Raw genomic sequence first — 23,178 nt, forward strand, 5'->3', positions numbered from 1 at the left:
GTCCCAGTTCACTCCCAATTCCCCAGGTTTTGCAGTGTGCCCGCATGTTGTATCCAACTAAACTCTTTATTTTAAAAGTGCAGAAGAGGACCTCCCCTATGGCAAACGGCCACAATACTTAAAAATACAAATAAAGGGAAAGGGAATACATGGCAGAGGCATATAAAATTATACAACAGGTAGGGCCCCCCCCATGGGTCAAGGACTCTGGGGCTTGCCCAATGACCTTTAATTATTTTACTGATTTGCCTCCTGCGGGGCTCGATCTAAGAACTGTTATAAACACACCCACACCCTAAAAAAATCCCCTGCTGGATTAATTTGAGACTCTCCATACATAACGACCGCCCTTCGCTAAAGACGTTCAGAAGCCAGCGTTAGATTTCCAGATGCAACGAAAGGCAATTCCAGAAATGGAAAGAGAAAAGGAGGAACTTGTTTTAAATGAAGATACAGGATTCCAAACCAGTGTGTGTTTTTATTCTACAAAGGGGGTGGGGAGAGCAAGAAAAACAGGCGCGGGAAACAAGCACCGGGGAGATGAAGGAAGTCCACGACAAAATCCCTGAACGGCTTTTTCAGCTGGTGGGGGGCGGTGGGGGGATGCTGCCAGGCCCTTCCGTGGGAAGTGGGGGTCTCATCATGGGGGGCAGGGGGGCGGGGGGAGGGACGCCAGGAGCTGGCGGGAGCTGAGGTGGGCCTGGGGGCATGGGGACGGGCCCTGCGGGGGGAGGCATGGGGGGCATGGCCATCCCTCCGGGAGGAGGCGGGGGGAGGGAGTCCGGGAGCGGCGGGCGGGGGGGCAGGCCATTCATGAGCGGGGGCGGCGGGGGCCTCTTGACGGTGGCTGGCCCGGCAGGGATGCTCTGGGGGGCCGGGGGCTTCTCCATCTTGAAATGGAACTGCAGGAAAAACTGGGAAAGGAGAGAAGGAGAGAGTTACCATCAAGAGGAGGAGGGCCTGCCTGCTGGGTCACCTTAGTCCAGCGTCCTGTTCTCACGGTGGCCAGAATTCGAACGCAGGAGCAACTCTCCCCTCCCGTGGTTTTCCAGCAACTGGGATTCAGAAGCATTGCTGCCTCTGTCCGTGGAGAGCAGAGCAGAGCCACTACAGGCAGCAGCCTCTCCTCCACGAATGTAAGAGCCACTGGGTACCAGCAGGTGGACATTCCAAGAGGATACGGCTCTGGCGCTTAGTGGTCCCAAGCTCCATCTCCTCCAGGGAAGGTTCCCTCTCTCCCGCAAGTCCAAAATCCCGTAGAGCAGCTGGCAATCGGAGCAGCACTGCTCGGATGCCCAGGTTAGGATGCTGATGGCCTGTGGCTCCAGACCCTGGCAGACCCTCCCAGCCCTGCTCTCCTCCACCCCCCCCCAGACCCTGCTTACCTGCTTTGTTTCCCTGTTCCAGTGGGTCCAGAACTTGCCCTCGGCTTTGTCAATCTCCCTGCTTGGCACCTGGGCAGAGGGAAAGTGTTAGTAAGAATGTCCATCGCTTAGCCAAACGGCATACAACAGCGGAATATAATATAACGCTATTGGCACGTTGGTAGGTTTTTAAAACTTGTTTTGGACATCTGATTTAATTAGCCATTTTAATTGTAGAAGTTAGAATCATGCAATTGTAGAGCTGGAAGGGACCCTGAGAATTCTCTAGTCCACCCACCTGCAATGCAGGAATATGCCGCTGTCCCATACAGGGATCGAACCTGCAACCTTGGCATTATCAGCACAGTGCTCTAATCAACCGTTGATAAATCAACTGCCAAGCTAGAAAAAGTCCCCCGGGGTTTCGCATCTTGGCTCTCACCCTTGGCCAAACAGCCCAGCTTCGTATATTTGTGGCCGGGAGGCTTTCAGGATGTTGGAAACTGTCATATACTAAATCAGGCCGATTTTTTGGGACTACAACTCCCATCATCCCTGACCACTGATCCTGTTGGCTAGGGATGATGGGAGTTGTAGTCCCAAAACATCTGGAGGGCCAAGTTTGCCTATGCCTGTAATATATGCTGCTTTGTGTCAGGTATAGCTTCTTCCACCCAGGGCGAAGCAGCCCCTCTCTGGTTCCGCCCAAGTCTCGGAATAAAAAAACCAGTTCCACTTTTGAAATTCAAAACCAAATTTTGTTTCTTGCACCCAGGTCTTCCCCACTTTATTTTTTTTTAAATATACGGCCTACTAAACAAAGAGGATAGTGGAAGCACTGATCACCTTGAAAGCGATGGTCTCATAAGGCTCAGCTGCCATCAGCAGATACTGCCAACGCCGGTCGGGGGGTTCAATCCTCTGCTCGTATGCTGACATAAAACGATGTCTCGGCATGATGCTCTCAGCGATCTCTGGGTAATCGATCTGTGCCATTAAATTAGTTTGCTGGGTTTAGGAATCTCTCCCCACGTCAACAAAGAATATGTATTCATCTACGGATGGTGCTCGTATCTCACCTTTTTCTCCAAAGGGCTCAAGGCCTTTTCTGTGGTGGCTCCCCAAACATTTATCTTTGCACATAAATACACTCACACACCCATACATACGGGGGACTGTGTCTCCCCAGATGAAGCAGCCTCCTCCTCATGTGGTCTGAAAGGTGGCAACACAAGAATGGGGCCTTTTCTGTGGTGGCTCCCCTTCTGTGGCATGCTCTCCCCAGAGAAGCCCACCTGGCGCCATCATTACATGTCTTTAGACACCAAGCAAAAATACTCCTCTTTACCCAGGCCTGTGGCCATTAAATAATCCATAGCCTGTAAATGGGGGGGGGGGACTGTTTTATGATGACTATTTTGTTATTAGGATTTCTGTCACTATGCTTTTTAACTACAGTGGTACCTCGACTTACGAACGACTTGACAACCGAAATTTTTGACTTACGAATGGGGCAAATGGCTGCGCGCTTACTATTTTTTCGAGGAAACTGCGATAGTTTTAGATAGGGTTTTTTCGACTTACGAATTTTTAGATGGGGTTGCTTCGACTTATGAATTTTTCCGTTTCCAATGCATTCCAATGGCGCTTTTCGACTTACAAATTTTTCGACCTACGAAGGTGCCTTCGGAACGGATTAAATTTGTAAGTCGAGGCACCACTGTATGTTTTAATTATTATTTTTAATGTTTTGTAACGTGTTTCCAAGATTGTACACCCCCTGAGATCTTTTGATAAAGGCCCGAATATGAATGGAATAAATAATAAAATAAATGGAATAAACAATACTACAGTGCTTTCCTCCTCATTTAATCCTTACAACGACCCTGCGAGGTGGTCCTCCCCCACAAGGTTACCCAGTAGGCTTCTTGGTTGTGTGGGGACTTGAACCTTGGTGTCTTTCCTGGTTTTAAGATTGACACTCTAACCCAGTGATTCACAAACTTTCTTTTTTTGGGGGGGGGGAGTTGCGGGCCACTGCCCCCTTGGATCCATGACCGTATCCTTAACCCTATAAAGAGCATTATTCAGAATAGTGGTTCGCAAAACCCACTATTAAAGAAAATAAGACGAAAAAATTCAAAGCAGTAACCATTAAGTGCCCGTTTGCTCGAAATCCAATTACAGTGGTACCTCGACTTACGAAGACGATCCGTTCCACGGCCGTCTTCGTAAGTCGAGGTTTTCGGTTCTCGAAGCGCCGCTTCGGCGCATGCGCGAAGCACGATTTCCGTGTGCAGAATGCACGCGCAGAGAAAAGACTTCCGGGGGTTGTCGACTTTGGAAGTCGAAACCTTCGGAAGTCGAAGTGTTCGGTTGTCGAGGTATGACTGTAAAACTACTTAGGTTAATTCAACAAAATTGATCAGCGATACCAGCTTTCCAAAGTCTGATAGTAATTTACACCTCCAGCAGCACCCTCGCTCCTTAGCAAGCTCCCAGGTAATCCCACTACAACCACCTGGGGGCAGTCCCACCCACTTTGCGAACCACTGCTCTAACCACTACACCACACTGGCGATTCCCAGGGTCAGGGACAAGGAGGGAAGAGGGGAAGTGGGGTGGAAAAAAATATTTCAGAATTAATAAGCTGCCTTAAGTCACGTTGGCAACAGGGGATGGTTTTGCCCTGGCGACATCAAAGTCACTGCGAAGTAACAGGTAGATGAAGATAGACCCTACCTGGAAGAGGAGGCTCTGCTGGCCCATCTCTGGATCCCTCTGCTTGGTCACTGAAGGACAAAAAAAAGCAGGCAAGGTGGAGGTTAGTTAGGGTGCATTGGCTTTGGGGCTGTGTGCCTGAAAGGAGCGCACCCAGCTTCTGCCTTAAAAATGGACAGTGAAGTTTCTAGACCTCATGAGTGCACTTGGGCAAGTGCATGGCACTGCTTGCTCATACCTGGGAGGTCAGACTTTCTTGAGGATCCTTGCCTGTCCCCATTACTCAGAATAAGTAATAATAATAATAATTATAATTATTTGATTTATACCCTGCCCATCTGACTGGGTGGCTTACAGCGTATCTAAAAACATAATTAAAAACATCAAACAATACAGGGCTGCCTCCAGGTACCTCCTAAAAGTCACAGTTGTTTATCTCCTTGACATCAGATGGGAGGGCATTCCACAGGGCGTGCGCCACTACTGAAAAGGCCCTCTGCCTGGTTCCCTGTAACCACGCTTATCGCAGGGAGGGAACTGCCAGAAGGCCCTTGGAGATGGACCTCAGTGGCTGGGCTGAACGGTGGAGGTGGAGACGTTCCTTCAGGGATACTGGGCTGAGGCCGTTTAGGACTTTTAAAGTCAGCACCAACTAGGGCTGACTTTAAAACACTGTGATATATCACTAGCTAAACATTGTGGTATACTGATATATCACAATGTCTGAAATAAGGATGGAGCTATATAGAGGCATTGGGCTGGCTTCACAGTTTTCCCCACATTGTGCTTTTTGCATAACAAACACACTCGTGCACACACATCACAATTTGTAACATATTGCCAGGCCCAAAATTATGAAACTGATTATCGCGATATGGACTTCAAACCGGTTTTGGATGATAGCTCTAGCACCAGCATGCAAAGAAAACACAGAGGAACAGTTCCTTCAGTAGCACCTTAAAGACCAACTAAGTTTTTATTTTGGTATGAGCTTTCGTGTGCATGCACACGAAAGCTCATACCAAAATAAAAACTTAGTTGGTCTTTAAGGTGCTACTGAAGGAATTTTTTTCTATTTTGCTTCGACTCAGATCAACACGGCTACTTACCTGTAAACAGAGGAACAGTGTTTGTGTGACTGAACCTGGCTGCAGAATCAGGACTGCCGGGAGGCAGAAATGCAATTAAAGTGTGTGCACACACAAACAGGGTCTCCCCCACCCCAATTCATCACGACAGCTACAAAGTGGTCTAGGTGGCCTGCCAGGACCTGAACATAAGAAGGGCCTGCAGGATCAGACCAATGGGCCACCCAGCCCAGAATCCTGTCCTCACAGAGGCCAGCCCGATGCCTCTTCTGGGAAACACGCGTCAGGATTCGAACACAGCATCCCTCTCCCCCTCCTGCCGCTTCCAGCCGCTGGCACCCAGGAGCCTGGCTGCCTCTGGCTGGGGAGGCAGAGAATACTCATTGTGGCTAGCAGGGGATGAAAACGCAGCTTCAAGGAGAGCGCGGGGCGGTACCTTTGTAACCCGGCCGGCCGATTTTCACAAATTTCTTCACCTCGACTTTGACCTTCTCAGGGGCGGGTTGGGCGGGGGCTTCTTTGGCTTCCTTAGCGGCTCGACGAGCTCTTAAAAACAAGAAAGAGGAGTGGGGGAGAGGGAGAACGGCTTTTAAATAACTCCGGGGGGGGGAGGAAGAGGGGTGTGTGCAGGATTTTTTGGTAGGAAGCTCTCTACTGTTGACACTTGCTTAATTATTTTTCTGCCAGACACATTAACCTCCTCCAGTCGACTTTTGTTCCAGAAGTCTGAATGCAACTTTGCAAAACCTCAGCCGTGCTGCTATGTTATTTTTGGAGAAAAGAAGTGTTCCTCCTGGCAACCCTTGCAAACAAACTGCACTTGTTCTGCCACGAACTTTTAACATTTAACATGCTAACTGAGGCCTGTGCAGCCTGAGATGAAACTCTTGGGTTTCTTGCAATTTATCTGAGCATCGCACGGTCTGACCTTGGGGTGAATTTGCTGGGATGTCCACTCCTGGGAAGATTGGCAGCTGTCTTGAACGTTTTCCACTTTTGAGTAATCTCTCTCACTGTAGAATGATGGGCTTTAAATTGGTCGCAGGTGGCCTTATAGCCCACCCCAGTTTCATAGGTGGCAGCAAGTGCTTCTCTAAGAGACATTCCCGATGTCTTTCCTCCTTGGCATTGTGCTAAAACTCACCTGAATTCTCCAGACCATCAAACTGCTAGAACTTCGGCTTTTATTGAGGTGGGCGCACTGGCTGGTGATCAGTTAGGCAAGGGCATTTCATTATCAGCCCCTGTCAGCAACTTAGCCTCTAAATTCCTATGGAAGCCGTAAGAGTATACTTAGTTTCCCACACATGGCTTCTCCATTTTGGGTTTATTTCTCTTAAATAAATGACATGGTGTAATATGTGTTGTTGTTCATCTGAGGTTGTATTTACCTAATTTTAAGACCTGCTAAAGAGCAGGTGATTGTTATTACGCCTTGATATGTAGAACCACAGAATTCAAAGAGGCTGTACTTTCTTTTCCCCATGACTGTGTATACCAAAAAAAACAAAGGCACACTTGTCTTTTGAGAGAAGGCAGACTATTTCTCCGAACTGCCATGGAGGGAAAGCTAGTGAATGTGTGGAGGAGGGCTGTCTAAAGCAGACACCCCCAAACTGCGGCCCTCCAGATGTTTTGGACTACAATTCCCATCTTCCTCGACCACTGGTCCTGTTAGCTAGGGATCATGGGAGTTGTAGGCCAAAACATCTGGAGGGCCGCAGTTTGGGGGTGCCTGGTCTAAAGGATACCTTCCTCGGCTGCTCCAAAGGCTGCATGTCTGCCAGAAGAGGCACACGGCCTTCCTCGTCACATTTCAAGCAAGGATCATTTCCAGCATTTCATTATGTCCCTTACCCCACGGTGACAGCAAGTGAAGAACGCCAGAAGAGAATCCAAGGAGAGCCCTGGCGGATCAGGCCAGTGGCCCACTAGTCCAGCATCCTGTTCTCACAGTGGCCAACCAGATGCCTATGGGAAACCCACAAGCAGGATTCTAGCATAAAAGCACTCGCCAGTCCTGTGGCTTCCAGTAACTGCGATTCAGAAGGACTGTTGCGCCCCACTGTGAAGGCAGAGCATGGCTCTTGTGGCTAGTAGCCATCGACAGCCCACTCCTCCATGAATTAGACTCCCGTTCTCTTTTAAAGCCTTCCAAACTGGCTCCTGCAGCAGGGAGTTCCACAGTTTCTCTGCCTTGGCCAAATGGGGCCCATTCAGCCCAGCACTCTTTTCTCACAGTAGCCAATCCAATGCACGGTTTTCAAACCACTGCAGCTGCTTCTAGCTATCTTTAAAAGCTGACTTGAGCGTTGAATGTTCCCCCTCCCTCAATGGACACAGAACCCATTTGGCGGGAATAAATCTATGCCAGCGTTTGGGAAACATCTGCAGGCCCCGAGATAATGCCGGACTCCAAATCCCATTGGCCTGTGCTGGCTGCTGGGGGCTGGAGTGCAATTTCTGGTTTTCCCCATGACTGGTCTAAGAAGAGGCACCCCCCCCCCCGCCCTTGGGAGGGAATGCCTCTTATAAACAGAGGCATTCTTCCAGCAGTATCTGCAAGGCCCCAGGCTCCCCATCCCTGGTCTAAGAATGGGTGATGTAAGGGGGAGGGATTATAGAGAACCCTCCCCCCTCATCAGAAGCGGCCCGTCTCCAAGCAGTCATGAGAGCGAGGGGTCTGAAGGGGTGAGTCAGGAAACCGAGAGGGAGTGCCAGGGCTCTGGCAACATCAAAGAGCCCCTGCTCCATAGGCAGGAAGAGAGGGAGGCGGAAAGAGTGGACAGGAATAGGTCAGACAGAAGACCCATCCCCCCCCCCGACGCCGGAATTGAGGAGGAGGAGGAAAGGGAGGCACTTCTCAGTTCCGAGGCTTTTACGCTGGTCCCGAACGCGGAGGGGTGTAGTGCAGGAATCTGACTCGAGCGGGTAGACATGAACTGAGCAATCCGTTACACTGTAAATAATGTGCACCAATAAAAACGTCTGAAAGACGAGCACGTGGAAGGTCGTTACTCAAGAGTAGTCGCAACACACCCTGACAGGTGAGAATACTTCTGCTTAACAGGAGGTATTCTTCCATCTCGGTGTGTGTGTGTGTGTGTGTGTTAAGGAAATTCTGCTTCTCATATCAGGGAAGGGGAAGAGTTAAATAAAAGTAAGACAAAGATGAGCACATGCTTAGGGTTAGCAACTTACAAATTGGTCTGATGCTTCTTCCCCTGAGTGTGCGCCAGGTAACTTCCCTGTAGGAAGGAAAGGCAGAAACAAATTGATTAGGAACAGGGGGTCAGGCTTCCTGTTTCTGGCGGTGAGAAATGGCTGACTCCCATACGATCGGACCTCAGCCGTGCCAGTAATTCAGGGCTGATACGGGGGTAATTAGCCCTGGCAGACTCCCCAGGGTGGGGGAGGACTGTCTCGTAGACCTGCAGATTGTCCGAGATTGCCACTCTCATAGCCGGAAATATCTGTTTGATAAAATAGTTAATTTGGACAATAAACAGACATAGTCTGGACTGAAGAAGACTGAGAAAAAACCTGCAGAATTGCACAGTCCCTGGTGTTTAAGCTCGGACTTCAAAGAGATTCTCATCATGGTGTTTGGATTACGGAGGTGATTGGTACGTTCTTTTTTTCTTCTCAATACCTACAATTGTTTTTCTACGCCAAGCCTCATTAAGAAACCTAATTTTTTTGAAAAGTACAGATGGACTTCTATTTACAATTAAGTATTCAATTGTGCAGCTTTGCTTAGACTTGAAAGATTTGATAAAGATAAAAGAAGAAACAAGATGGCGCTTGTTATTATGATGCAGCACAGAAAAATGTGAGTTGCTCCCTTTTTCGAGGGAAGTGGGTGATGCTTGCTGGCTGACTTTGCAGTGACTTGAGACAATAATTTTGGATAACATACAGTGCATCTGTTTGCAGAATTTCTTCATTATGAGCGAGAGAGAAGGCTAAATGGATGCCTAGCAGCTGATCAATCGCCAAATAACTTATATCTGTGGAATACAGTTCATTTACATTGCAATATTGCAAAAAGTATGGTTAACATCAAACGATAGACTTGGACAACAGCCCGGATTGGAAAATTGGAATGAAGTCAGGAAAAGCTGCGCTGGCAAATAGACAGTTGGAAAAATACATATTTACAAATAAAGCTGTATTTGATGGATGAAAGGATATATGATTTCTGACATGATTGAGAATCGCATAGCCAGGGACGGAGAACTTTAAAGCGTTAAGATCGGAATGTGGAAAATATGAGAACAACAAGAAGCAGATATTGGAGATATACTTCAAGAGGTCCAGACTATGGGGAGCCTGGGAAAATTAATAATTAGGACTATAATTTGGTTTTTTATTTTAGTTTACTGTTTTTAATTGGATTATGATTATGGATGTGTTAATTGGCTGTTTTTATTGGAAAATTAATAAAAAAAGATTTTAAAAAAAGCAACAGGGGGTCAAAGTCTTGGGCTCAGGATTGACTACATCAGCCAGCATGGAGCCTCCAAATGTTCCTGGCTACTGGGTCATAGAATAATAGCATTGTAGAGTTGGAAGAGACCATGGGGATCATCTAGTCCAACCCGCTGCATGTTTTGACCAACATGGGGCTCGAACCCACAACACTGAGATTAAGGGTCTCATGCTCTACCGACTGGGCCATCCCTTCAGTCTCGTTGCTGACTACACTGACTGGCAGTGGCTCTCTGTGGTTTCTGGCAGGGCCTTTTCCCCAGCCCCACCTTGAGGGGCTGGGGTCGGAACCTGGGACCCTTGGATGCTCTACCATGGAGTTACAGAGCCCTCCTTAAAAGCAAAATAAGGCACCAGACCTCATGGTTACAAACATGGCTGACAGCACTAAGAATAAGGATAGAAGCCGTCCGAAGAATGAAATTGTAAAATAAGAAAAACAAGGTGTCTAACAGGCCTGATACCCTCACATTTTAGGAATGGAGGAAGCTGCCTTACAGTGTCAAGCTCATTACTCTCTACAGCAGAGCTTCCCAAACTTGGGTCTCCAGCTGTTCTTGGACTCCAATTCCCATCATCCCTGACCGCTGGTCTTGGGAAACCCTAGTCTACAATGACAGGCAGCTGCTCTGACAGGAGTCTTTCCCTAGCTCTACTGATGCTGAAGATGGAACTTGCGATCTTCTGTGTGCAAAACAGATCTCTGCCATTGAGCTTCCATTTGTCCCTCAATCTCTCTCTCTCTCTCTCTCTCTCTCTCTCTCTCTCTCTCTCACACACACACACACACACACATAAGATTCCAGTCCTCATGACCCTGAACATATGGCTGGTTTAAACAGAAATGCAGGAAGCTACCTTACACAGAGTCAGTCCGGCCTTTGGGTCTACCTGGCTCCTTTACATCGGGTAGCGGCAAGATATGAAGCCCTCCAGTTGCTCTTGGGGCAACGATGGAAGTGCAGGCGAAAAAGAGAACAGAAAAGGGGGGGGGCAGGGAACACTCACCTCGTTGTTGTGCAACGTAAGACAAAGCTTGCATTCGTAAGAGCCCAAGTGGTTTTTCATAAAGTAGGGATCCTGGAGGAAAGGGAAAAAATGACAGTAGGCAGGGAGAACTCGAAGCCACACCCATACAGGGCAAATGCACATTCCAAATGTTTATCTCTTCATTTATATATATTCCATTAATATTAACCCCGTTAATATATCAAGTAGCAGGTCCTTGTGAGCCCACACAGGGACCAAGTCCTTGCCTTCCCACACGCAAAGCACTCCTCTTTTTGGTGGGTGGCCCTTCCTGTTTTACGGACGATTAATCCCACCTTGTTGATGTCAATCGTTTCCAAGGCCAGCTGCCTGAGCCGCTCTCGGCGGTCCCTGTTGCTCTCTGAGGCGGAAGCGACGCCTCCGCTCCCCGTCTTCCCTCCGGGACGGTGCTGGAAATCCATCGTGGACAATCCAGAGTTTCAAAACAGATCCTGGAGAAAAAGCTGGGTTTTTTTGGGGGGGGGGATCAAAGATAGAGAGAGAATGTAAGTTATTAGTTCCCAGGATGGTTGCTTTCAATTCATGGCAATCCAGGTTTCGTTTCGTAGGTCTGAGGACGAGCACCAGGTCAGGGGGAAGTGAGACGACCACTTTGCTGCCCACTACCAGCTTAAAGCCCAGTCCCCTGCCAGTGTGAAAAACAGCCACCTTGCATGAAAACTTTCTTCTCAAACTTTCTTCTCACTTCTGTGATAGTTTCCTAACTCTGGCCCATTTAGGTTATGTCTGCAGCCTTTAGGCCACAGAATCATAGAACTGTGGAGTCGAAAGGCTCCCCTTAGGGGTCATCTAGTCCAACCCCACTTGCAATGCCGGAGCCTCAACTTAAGAGTCCCTGGTAGATGGGCCACCCGACCTCTGCTTTAAGACACACACACCCCTCGGTCAAGGACAGCCATGGGAATGAATGGGCCTCAGTTACTCAAGTCCATTCGCTTCAGTGGCTTCGACTCCAGGTAGAAGTAACATCTGCATAAAATTCTCTCCCTTCCTTGCTTTTAAAAACTTCTAGTCCTCATGATTGAAAAATAACTAAAGCACTGTACAGATTCTGGTTTGTAGCCGAGGCAAGCCCTACTCTGAGTAGATTCGATGAAATGGGTGGATGCAGACCCTCCAAGGGTCCCTATTTCGCATGGACAGCCCTGGATTTACAGAAGCCATCCCGGTTTCCGATTTGATCCCGGAATATCCCGCTTTCCCTTAGTACGTCCCTATTTTCATCAGTGAAATGTTGGAGGGTCTGGAGTTATTCAACCCCCGAACCAAAGAGATAAAAAAACCGTTAGAAGACATCTGAAGACAGCCCTGGAGAAGGAAGCTTTAAAAATGCTTTATTATGTTTTTATATTATGTTAGAAGTCGCTCAGAATGGCTGGGGCAACCCAGTCAGATAGGTGGGGTATTATTATTATTATTAATCTTATCAGAATATAATAATAAATTTTTGATGATGATGGAAAAGGGCGTCCCTATGTTCACCGGAGAAATGCTGGAGGCTGTTGAGCTCGCCCAACGCTGGAAACCTGAATTAGCCTATATTGGGGGGCGTCCCTCCCACCTACCTGGTCTGCCGCCGCCCCCTCTTCCTCCTCCTTCTCGGCCTTCGCTCTTCCCTCCTTCCTCCTTCGGAAGCTAAACGGCGCCGGCCCGCCGCGCGACAAGGAATGCACTTCCGGGTCCGTCCTCCGCTGTCACCCGGAAGCTATGTCGGGAGGAGGCCGGAGGCGAACGGGAAAGAAACCGCGACAGCGCCTGCGCGTTGCTGCGCGGAAGGCACTTCCGGCTCCTCCCGAAGTCTAGGGCGGAAGTGGGAGGCAAGCGAGCCATAGAGCCGAGCGGGCCAGAAGGGCGGGGAGGAGGCGGCGGCGGCGGCGGCGGCGATGCGGTACAACGAGAGGGAGCTGCTGTCTCTCTCCCGGCAGCCAGCCGAGAAGGCGGCCGAGGTCCTCATGCGCGCCCCGAAGAAGGGAAGCGGTGAGCAGGCGGCAGGGGGTGGGGTGACGTCACGGGAGAACATCGCGGCGTGACGTCACCGGGCGAATTGGGTGACGTCTCACCTCCCAGGGGGTGTAGGGAGGAGGAAGAGGCAGCGGCTCTCGTGGCGTCATCAGAGTTTATTGGGTTGGGGTGATAGCAGAACTCCCAACCGCGGGGGTGGCTTGGCTCGTCCTCAATGAGGACTAGCACCTTTACTGTTGCAGGGGGTTGATCTGGATGACCCTCATGGTCCCTTCTAACTGTACTGTTCTAACTGTACTGTACTGTTGGTATCTGAAGAAGTGTGCATGCACACGAAAGCTCATACCAAAATAAAAACTTAGTTGGTCTTTAAGGTGCTACTGAAGGAATTTTTTTATTGTACTGTTCTATGATTCTGTTACTCCAGTTTTTTATTTTGCTCGCTTGCCCAGAGGTGTTTACATTCGAAAGAACCCTCATGATTCTGCTCTTACCGTCATCATCTTATTGCGATGGCCACCTGTCCTGGATGCATTCTTTGAGATGACTGCCTTGCATCTCAAGGTTGGGCTAGATGACCCTTGGCAGAGGGTTGAATTAGTAGTAAGAGTTGGAAGGGACCCCAAGAGTCATCTAGTCCAACCCTCCACAATGCAAGAATCACAGAGCTACAGAAATACGTGTTCAAGAGCTCTCAAACAACTCCCTCCTCTCGTCTTCCTCCGCAGCCCTGAAGAAGCGTTTGGTAAAACTGGTCGTCAACTTTCTCTTCTACTTCCGAACAGATGAGGCTGAGGTATTTTGCTCACTACTTGCAGGGGAAATTACCCACTAGCAACTTTGCCAGATATAATAATTATGCAAAGCCCACTCAGGTTACTAGTCCTCAGGTGATGAGGTCCTCTGGCAACTTGCGGCGGGTGGTAGGAGCATGATGAGAAGGCAGGGCCTAAAATAAACTTATTATTATTATTATTATTATTCCAAAGTCTAATAAAGAGTTTGATCTTATTAGAAGAGTTTTGCTTCTGGATCTAGTCCTGTTCTTGGAGAGCAACCAGAATAAGATTTTTTTAGGAGCAATCTCTAGGTGTTCTCCAATCTCTCCCTAAACAACTGTGTTTTTATATGTCTATTTATTTGTTTTGCTTATTTAATAAAATTCATTTACCATTTGACTGTATAGAAAAATCTATAAAGGGGTTGTCTCCAACGCTGGCCGCCCTCTGAGTAAAACCACTGAAATGCAGATAGGACCACCGTGTGTGTGTGTGTGTGTGTTCCATTAATTTCATTAAGTCTCCTCTTGAGTAGAACTTACCTGAAGACAAGACAAAAGAAGGCTTTTTACAAGGGTTTATCTGAGAATATATTAAGCCCTCTTCATTTATTTTTCTTTCTTTTTTAAGAAAGAAAAATCCTTGTGCAGCTTTCAATTAAAAGCAGGGTTGGGAATATGCACAACATGGTTACTTTTAAAAGCTTGAGCGAATGTGGAAAGTGATTAATTAATCTGTGTGTGTCTCTCTTTCTCTCTCCCCAGCCTATCGGCGCTTTGCTGTTGGAACACTGCAGTATCAGCCAAGAAGAAGGCAAAATATTTTCCATTAGTGAGTCTTTGGGGTACAGTATTGAGGAGACAGACGGTGGGGGATTGGGTTTCCTTTTCTGGGAGCCTTTTCTTTCTTTTTTCTCTTTTTTATTGGTATTCAATTTTTTACAAATCGGTCACTAATCAAAACAAATCTAACATTTTTCCAAATTGCTCTCTGAGATGTCTGTACCCATTTTGGGAGGAGACGGAAGGCATTTCCAGCTCACAAGTACCCCCTTTCCACCCACAGTATTCAGAGAGGGTCACTCAGCCAAATGCACTTGGCACTAGATTTCAGGGCAGCCAAAAGAAATCCTTTGCATGGCAATTTGGAATTTGCTGCTGTGGTTCGGAGCGGTGACTGCTGGTTTTAAGTCAGTTTATTGTGTTTTAGCAGACATCCCATGAGATACATGAAAATGGTAACGGGAATAATAAGAATAAGAGATTGACATATCTGCTCCTTCACCTTTACCCCATACCCCTTTTAGGTTTATTAGCACAGATTTGTAGAGACTTAGTGAGAAATTTAGATACAGTGGTACCTCGGGTTTAAGTACACAATTGGTTCCGGAAGTCTGTACTTAACCTGAAGCGTATTTAACCTGAAGCGAACTTTCCCATTGAAAGTAATGGAACGCCCTCCCAGCAGATGTCAAGGCAATAAGTAACTATTTTACTTTTAGAAGACAACTGAAGGTGGCCCTGTTTAGGGAAGTTTTTAATGTTTGATGCTGTACTGTTTTTAATATTCGGTTGGAAGCCGCCCAGAGTGGCTGGGGAAACCCAGCCAGATGGGCGGGGTATAAATAATAAATTATTATTATTGTAATCCGCTCCAGACGGGTCCGCCGTTACTTAAACTGAAAGTACTCATACTGAAGCGTACTTAAACCGAGGTATGACTGTATTCTGAAGGATGTATGCCTCTACATCAGGCAGCAAAAAACAAGACTTGTTTTTCTTTTAAGATAGCTTTCGAAAGGGATCGGATTGTACGTCACAGCAGCTGAAGTGATCAACTTAATCTAGTGACGCCAGCTTTTCAAAATCTGATAGTCATTGGCACCTCCAGGGTCCCCCTGCCACCCTCTTGGGATCCCCCACCCAGGGGAAAGCACTGCCCATTTTAGGAACCACTGCTCTCAAGGGACTGGCCGGGGCAATCCAGCGTTTCAGACTCTGAAGGCATCAAGGGGGTTGGATAATGAGCAGTTTGAAGGAAGCTGGGAGGCAAGGCAGGGAGCCCAAACGCTCGGGTTTGTCCCAAGCAGACACGGTGCAAGAAGATCTTCCGAGCTCTGAAAAATCAGTTTCATACGTTTCAATGCTGCTTTTCATTCCAGTGAATCGCAAAGCAGCTTACAGACCATGAATAACAGTAACACAAGAGAACACCACAAACAGAGCACAAATCAAAATAGAATAATTAACAAATCACCAGTAAAACAATTACAAACCACCATTAGAAAAATTAACAAATCATCAGTAAAAACCATTGCAAATAATTGTTAAAACGATCCTTAAAATGCTGTTTCAGTTTCTTACGGTCATAGACCAGCATTTTAAAAAGAGCTAAAATACAAAATTGTAAAAGCAAGATACGATCATTATAAAAACAAGCCAGAATAGGAGCAGGGAGACAAGAGTCACTGACCAGCAGGTTAAAACAACTAGAGTTATAACTACAGTATTGCTAAAGTGATCCAGTTGTAGACTGGGGAAGAAGAGTCATGTGTCTGAAAGAGGAGATTTCATAAATGGAATAGAGGTAGTCCCTCTATAGGGCTTGTTAACATAAATGTAATCTAATAAAAGAGGCAGAATAAATCCTGCATTACCTTTTCTAGATCCAGGTAGGTAGCCGTGTTGGTCTGATGCAGTCGAAATAAAGAAAAAAATTAAAAAATTGTCCAGTAGCACCTTAGAGACCAACTAAATTTGTTCTGGGTATAAGCACACAAAAGAACAAACTTAGTTGGTCTCTAAGGTGCTACTGGACAATTTTTTAATTTTTGCACTACCTGCGTAAAACAACAACAACAACCGCTGAGAGGTAAATTAGGCTAAGAGATCCTGACTTGCCTCCCTCTCCCATATTTGAGAAGGGATTTGAGCTGTTTTCCCACATGAGCTATACTGCCCTTTACTTCTGCTTGGCCATAATCCTTGGCCAATAATCATAATTTTATTAAAGTTCAGTAGATAATGAGTCGTAAGACTGATGGCTTGGGGCCTCTGTTTGCAGGTTTCCTCGAAGAACCCGAGAGAAAGTACTTCTTTGAATGTGATACAGAGGAGCAGTGTTTGGAGTGGGTCGTGGTTCTCCAGAGGGCGAGGTGAGTGAGGCCTGGCGGTCAACGGGGGTTTGGGGATCCCTTCTTCCCAATTTTTTCAAGGGGGTGGGGACCAGAAGGGAAAGAGTGCAGGCTGCTTGGATCTCTGCGCAGCGCCCAGAGGAAACCGGCCTGCCTACTCCCCTTCCTTGGAGGTTTTTAAGCAGAGCTTGGATGGCCATCTGCCATGGCTGCTTTAGCTGAGATTCCTGCATTGCAGGGGGTGGGGCTGGATGACCCTCGGGGGTCCCTTCCAACCCTACAATTCTGTTATTCTACTTGAATCCTCGCTGCAGGTAAGAGCAGAGGCCCGTGAGCACCGCCATGCCGGTGGTGGGCGGGGACAGAGTCAAGAGTGGGTGGAGCTACATATGTAAAGTTTGCCCTCTGTGCAGGTTGGTTTGAACATTTCCCCCACCCCATCCATCCAGGCACGATCAGAGTTCAGTGATGCACAATGCCCATCTGCCTGGGTTGCCCCAGCCACTCTGGGCAGCTTCCAATTAACACAGAAAGACATCAAACGTTTAAAACTTCCCAATGTAGGGCTGTCTTCTAAAAGGGAGGTAGTTGCTTATCTCCTTGGCATAGTGTTGCCATACCGTATGTCCAGATCCCCCTGGACATATCCGGAAGACTGTCTCGCCAGAGTGGTGCATGCTCTAGTTATCTCCCGCTTGGACTACTGCAATGCGCTCTACATCGGGCTACCTTTGAAGGTGACCCGGAAACTACAATTAATCCAGAATGCAGCAGCTAGACTAGTGACTGGGAGCTGCCGCCGAGACCACATAACACCGGTCTTGAAAGATCTACATTGGCTCCCAGTACGTTTCCGAGCACAATTCAAGGTGTTGGTGCTGACCTTTAAAGCCCTAAATGGCCTCGGTCCAGTATACCTGAAGGAGCGTCACCACCCCCATCGTTCTGCCCAGACACTGAGGTCCAGCACCGAGGGCCTTCTGGCGGTTCCCTCATTGCGAGAAGCCAAGTTGCAGGGAACCAGGCAGAGGGCCTTCTCGGTGGTGGCGCCCGCCCTGTGGAACGCCCTCCCAACAGATGTCAAAAAGGAAAACAACTACCAGATTTTTAGAAGACATCTGAAGGCAGCCCTGTTTAGGGAGGCTTTTAATCTTTAATCGATTATTTTATTCTTCTGTTGGAAGCCGCCCAGAGTGGCTGGGGAAACCCAGCCAGATGGGCAGGGTATAAATAACAAATTATTATTATCATTACTGCAGTTGGAAGCAGTGTTCGGCAAAAATCCGGACATATCGCAGCCCATGTCGGCAGTGTCATTTTTGGCGATTTTCGTTAAAAATAGCCCCCAAACTTTTTTTACCTTTTTTTGCAAATTTTCTCAATAACTTTGGACCAAAAAACCTCTCTGTCTGGATTTTCACTGTTTGAAAATCCTCTGCCTGTAACTTCAGTTCTCACAGGGAGGGAGCTCCCAGAAGACCCTTGGAGGAGGACCTCTGTGTCTGGGCTGGACGATGGGGGTGGAGACGCTCCTTCAGGTCTACTGAGCTGAGGCCATTTAGGGCTTTAAAGGTCAGCACCAACACGTTGTGCTCAGAAACGTACTGGGAGCCAACATACAGGTGAAACTCGGAAAATTAGAATATTGTCAAAAAATGCATTTATTTCAGTAATGCAACTTAAAAGGTGAAACCAATATATGAGATAGATGCATGACATGCAAAGCAAGATATGTCAAGCCTTTATTTGTTGTAATTGTAATTATTTGTCATTAGGCGGGTCAATTATAAATGGAATGTGATTAATGAAATGTAATAGCGATGTTTATTTTTGTATTATTGTCACTATTTGTTTTATGACTGTGGAATTTCCAAAAGAAAGCATTTGCAGAAATTAAAGGAAAAATGAAAAATAATAAGTTGCATTACTGAAATAAATGCACTTTTCAACAATATTCTAATTTTCCGAGTTTCACCTGTAGGTCTTGCAGGACATGTGCTATATGGTCCCGATAGCCGCTCCCAGTCACCAGTCTAGCTGCTGCATTCTGGATTAGTTGTCATTTCCGAGTCACCTTCCAAGGTAGCCCCACGTAGAGCGCATGGCAGTAGTCTAAGCAGGAGAAAACCAAGGCATGTAACACTCTGGTGAGACAGGGAGGATCTCAGATGGACGCAGAATTGACCTGTGCCTCCATGGATAGCGGTGAGTCCAAAATGAGGGTCTCATGGAGGGCCAGTGAGGGGCGTGGCCAGGGGAGAATATCCAAGGGCCACACAGATAAGTTTGGAGGGCCGGAGGATCCCCATCCCTGAGGCAGAGCCTTAAAGTATAATCAAAGCTGTTGGCTTATCAACCGCAAAAACAGAACCGCAAATCCCAGAAGCATTGGGTGCAACAAGATCAACTCCTCCTCCTTCACGGTCGGATCCGTTCTCCTTCTGCCAACAGCTACGAGTTCATGAGGAGCAGCTTGGCCTTCTATCGGGACGAGATCCTGAAGATGACAGGAAAGGTGAGTAGCTCCTGGGCCAGAAAGCAGGTGAGGGTGCTCACCCAGAGACCGGGAAGTATTGGCCGGGACGAGGATGCGCAGTTTCTGCCCTGGGTCATCCCGTGATACTATGGTTCGAAGTCCGTGTTTATTTTGTTACATTTTAAGGTAAAGGGACCCCTGACCATTAGGTCCAGTCGTGACCGACTCTGGGGTTGCGTGCTCATCTCGCATTATTGGCCGAGGAAGCCGGCGTATAGCTTCCAGGTCATGTGGCCAGCATGACAAAGCCGCTTCTGGCAAACCAGAGCAGCACATGGAAACGCCGTTTACCTTCCCGCTGTAGCGGTTCCTATTTATCTACTTGCATTTTGACGTGCTTTCGAACTGCTAGGTTGGCAGGAGCTGGGACCAAGCAACGGGAGCTCACCCCGTCACAGGGATTCGAACCGCTACCTTCTGATCAGCAAACCCTAGGCTCAGTGGTTTAACCCACAGCGCCACATTTTACTCCATCCTAAATAGAACCCAATAAGGCAGATGTGTATATACAAATGGTTTTTTTAAAAAAGATGTGATCCCATTGGGATCCCAAAATGAAATGTCGGGAAGCTCCTAGAATTATGACGCCAACTTCCCTGCGGCTCCTCCAGGGTTTCAGGTGCAGGGAGAGGGGGGGGGATTCCCAGCCCTGCCAGGGGTTCAAGCTGACACCTTCTGCATGCAGGGCATCTCCTCTGCCACAGAGCTATGGACTCGTATCCCCCACTCTTTCAAATTAGGCATCTCCAGCCCTCAAAGCCCCACCTCTCCTTTTGTCACAGGACCCCTTGGAGCAGTACGGCATCTCGGGGGAAGCCCGTTTCCAGCTGGGCACGCGGAAGGTATAACCCCGAGCACTTGGATCCAGGCCGGCACCTCACCATACCACAAGCATCCTTGCACAGCTCCCCCGAGACTCCTGGGTCAGGACTGTACGCCGACCGAGTGAGTTGCTTTCACGAACTCGCAGGATCTTTGTAGGATCTCCCTCATGCCGTTCCAGAGGGCGACGCCACGCACACACCTGCTTCCTCCTAGCTTTGGGGGGGTTGAAACGAGAGTGGAGATTTGACTCCAGTGGTTGCCGATTTTCTTTCCTTCCAGTGCGCATAGAACCTGCTATTCAGCTCGGAATCGTGTTTCCTCGTATGTGTAAACGTGCACACAAACATCTTTGGCAAGGGTGCTCCTGGAGCTGAAGGAAGGGGCGGGGGTTTTCTGGGAATCATGCTTGATTTTCATTAACATCCCAAATCGGGTTTGCTCCCAACTTATGTGCTGAGATTTGAGATCTGCGGTACACCCCAGAACACCTCCTGCAGAGTTTCTCCACCGCAGCTCTGCATGAGTAACTGCTCTGGCTTTGCCCACCTTCTCATCATCTGCCTGGTTTGGGTGGGAGCCACTGTGCTGTCCTTTCAAGGGATACTGGGGTGCTGAATTGCTCCCCCACATCTCCCCCTCCCAGTGATGTGGGCTGTGTGTTTCTGAAAAGTCATTGCCCCCACTCCTGGGCCCCTCCTACCCTCCGGCCTCAGCAATTCTAACCCAGGATGGGGTAACTCTTTACTTGCTCTATAAGGAAACATTTTCAACAGGGTGGGTGGGTGGGAGCACACTCATTTTAATTCCCCAAGCAAGCATGTGCGTTCACCTAGTTCAGGGTTTCCCAAACTTGGGTCGCCAGTGGGTTCCTTGGGCTGCAACTCCCACCATCCCTAGCTAGCAGGACCAGTGATCAGGGGTGATGGGAATTGTGTTCCAAAAACAGCTAGAGACCCAAGTTTGTGAAAACCTGAACTAGGTGGTGTTGGACAGAAGAATGCTGGACTGCTGGAGCGGCAACACAACTATTTCCCTCAGGTGCTCGGCCATCTTTTACCATTTTGTTGTGCCTTGCTGGCATTCCCTGCACCAGAGCTGCTCTCTGCGCCTGGCAATGCAGGAAAGTGAGAAGAGCCCCTCGCAACTTTCCCAAGGTCGGTGCCCAAACTGTGCGCGGTTCCAAGCTCACTCCAGAGCAGGTCCCTTGCTTGCTGGGACGGCAGAAATCTCCCTTCCTCAAAGAAAAAAATAGCTTGTTCTCCTTCCCTCCTTGCTCTCTTCTTTCCTCTCTCTCCTCTGCCCAACTTTTGGGACTGGCAGCTGAATGTAATTTTTATATATATATAAAAATCTGCTGTGAAATTTAGAGAGGCGTTTTAAAAACTCACTGAAAGCTGTGGTTCTCTGGCTGATATTGGACTCGAAACTCTGTCCGGGGGAGGGGGGCTGCTGCTTTCTCCAACCCTGCCCTTAAGAGGCTGAATTTCACTACTGCATGTGTGAGGCAGAGGAATGCCTCTTCTGCAAAGAGGCAGGGGAAACAAGACCAGGGAGTCTGCGATCCTTGGCCAGTTGCTCATGGACGATGGGAGCTTGTGAAATCCATCGTCCTCTAAAGGGGCAGAGTTTGGGGGACGAATGTGGGGAGGGAGAGAAATCACCAACCGCAAAGGGTGGCTAGTTATTTAGAGGTACTTAAGAGGGTGTAGAAATGTGAAAATGTACTTTCTGTACTCCCCCTGCCCCAAGGCACCATTGCCTGCTGGATTACTGGCCAGTTTTATTACTTCTGTGCATTAAATTTTACTGTTTTGTTGACATGCCCAGATCCCTTTTTGTTATGTCCACACAGATTGTCTTGCCCTGCTAATAAACGAAACTGTCTTGTTGGCGTTTGGCTTTTTGCCTTTCTTTGTGAGAGAGAGGGGTGGGAAGAGGCTGGGACCAGTTCTGCATTCCGAAGTGCATTTGTGGAGGGTTTTTACCCCACTGCATTGGGATAGCGGCTGGAGGAGGTCAGGCAACGTCTCCTCCCCAGTCACACCATCCTGGTGTACTTGAACTCTGCTATTGCATTTTACTTGCCAGAATGGATGGAGGATTGTGGGGAGAGGTATCACTGCAATGAGCCAGTATGTTCATGTCAAGGGAAGTCAACAGTCCTGTTCTATCTGCCTTGATCAGACCACACCTGGAGTCCTGTGTCCACTTCTGGGCACCACAATTTAAGAAGGATGTTGACAACCTGGAAGGTGTGCAGAGGAGGGAGACCAAGATAATCAAGGGTCGGGAAACCAGGCCTGATGAGAAATGGTTGAAGGAGCTGGAAAAGAGGAGGCTGAGAGGAGATAGCATAGCCATCTTCTAATTATCTCAAGGGCTGTCACATGGAGCAACCTTGTTTTCTCCTGCTCTGGAGGGTAGGACTTGAACAAATGGCTTCAAGTTACATGAAAAGAGATTCAAAAAACTTTCTGACAGTAAGAGCTGTTCGACAGTGGAATGGTCTCCCTTGGGAGGTGGTAGAATCTCCTTCATTGCAGGCCTTTAAGCAGATGTTGGGTGGCCATCTGCCGCAAATGATTTAGTTGAGATTCCTGCAGTTCTATGATTCTACAAAGGTGAAAGCTACATTTATCACTCAGTTGATCTCTAGCATGTGGCCCCAGGAGGGAATGCAGGCCTCTGGCTAGTGAAACCTGGACGTCTCTTGCAAAAGAAACCAGACAACTTCAAAAAGGATAGAAGCACCACCACAATGGTATACAGTGTATTAAAATACATACATTTTTTTAATATAAAGACAAACTTCAAAGCCATTTTCTTTTCTTTTTTCAATTACAAATCAGGGTGAAGTGCGGGGGGGGGGCGATCTGAAGTGGAAGTTAAAACAGAAAGATAAAACTTTTTTTTTGCAGTGCAGAGAATCAGAAGGAATGGAAGGGGCTGAAATATATAGATAAACAATTATTACATACATATATACACAACGCCAGAAGTTCATATGGATCTATGGAAGAATGACAGATCGAGATTTCATGGAGCAAAGTCTCAAAAACAAAGCCAAAACAAATAAACCCCCAAAATACATCAGATGAAAGACTGAAATTTAAATAGGTTTCATTTCCATGGGCTAATGTATACAAATCAAGTTCCTATTTGCTGGGAAAGAATATCCCACCTCTAAGAATATGGGTACTCCCTTCAATCCATTTACAAACAGATTCCT

At 47.8% G+C, this 23,178-nt stretch overlaps 2 protein-coding genes across 4 annotated transcripts; one reads left to right on the top strand and one right to left on the bottom strand.

The window, feature by feature from the left end:
• Window positions 1-458: 458 nt before the first annotated feature.
• Window positions 459-12,423, bottom strand: SF3A2 (splicing factor 3a subunit 2). Of its 2 annotated transcripts, none has more exons than XM_035120952.3 (9): window positions 12,280-12,423; window positions 10,990-11,157; window positions 10,673-10,744; window positions 8,375-8,421; window positions 5,610-5,719; window positions 4,107-4,156; window positions 2,211-2,351; window positions 1,386-1,454; window positions 459-914 (listed from the first exon to the last, which is right to left on the bottom strand). In XM_035120952.3, exons 2-9 carry the CDS (start codon window positions 11,113-11,115, stop codon window positions 579-581), a joined length of 951 nt encoding a protein of 316 aa, XP_034976843.1. In that variant the 5' UTR covers window positions 11,116-11,157; window positions 12,280-12,423; the 3' UTR covers window positions 459-578. The 2 variants fall into 2 exon arrangements, with proteins under 2 accessions (XP_034976843.1, XP_088529056.1); XM_088672930.1 differs by having other exon boundaries at window positions 10,990-11,162; window positions 12,280-12,408.
• Window positions 12,424-12,527: 104 nt separating this feature from the next.
• PLEKHJ1 (pleckstrin homology domain containing J1) lies at window positions 12,528-21,838 on the top strand. Of its 2 annotated transcripts, none has more exons than XR_009557719.2 (6): window positions 12,528-12,691; window positions 13,405-13,472; window positions 14,220-14,286; window positions 16,519-16,609; window positions 18,957-19,103; window positions 19,907-21,838. XR_009557719.2 is itself a non-coding variant. In XM_035117064.3 (6 exons), exons 1-6 carry the CDS (start codon window positions 12,598-12,600, stop codon window positions 19,970-19,972), a joined length of 450 nt encoding a protein of 149 aa, XP_034972955.1. In that variant the 5' UTR covers window positions 12,529-12,597; the 3' UTR covers window positions 19,973-21,838. The 2 variants fall into 2 exon arrangements, 1 of the variants encoding a protein (XP_034972955.1); XM_035117064.3 differs by having other exon boundaries at window positions 12,529-12,691; window positions 19,040-19,103.
• Window positions 21,839-23,178: the final 1,340 nt, after the last annotated feature.

Source organism: Zootoca vivipara, chromosome 6, assembly GCF_965207765.1.
Source record: "Zootoca vivipara chromosome 6, rZooViv2.hap1.1, whole genome shotgun sequence".
NCBI lineage: Eukaryota > Metazoa > Chordata > Lepidosauria > Squamata > Lacertidae > Zootoca > Zootoca vivipara.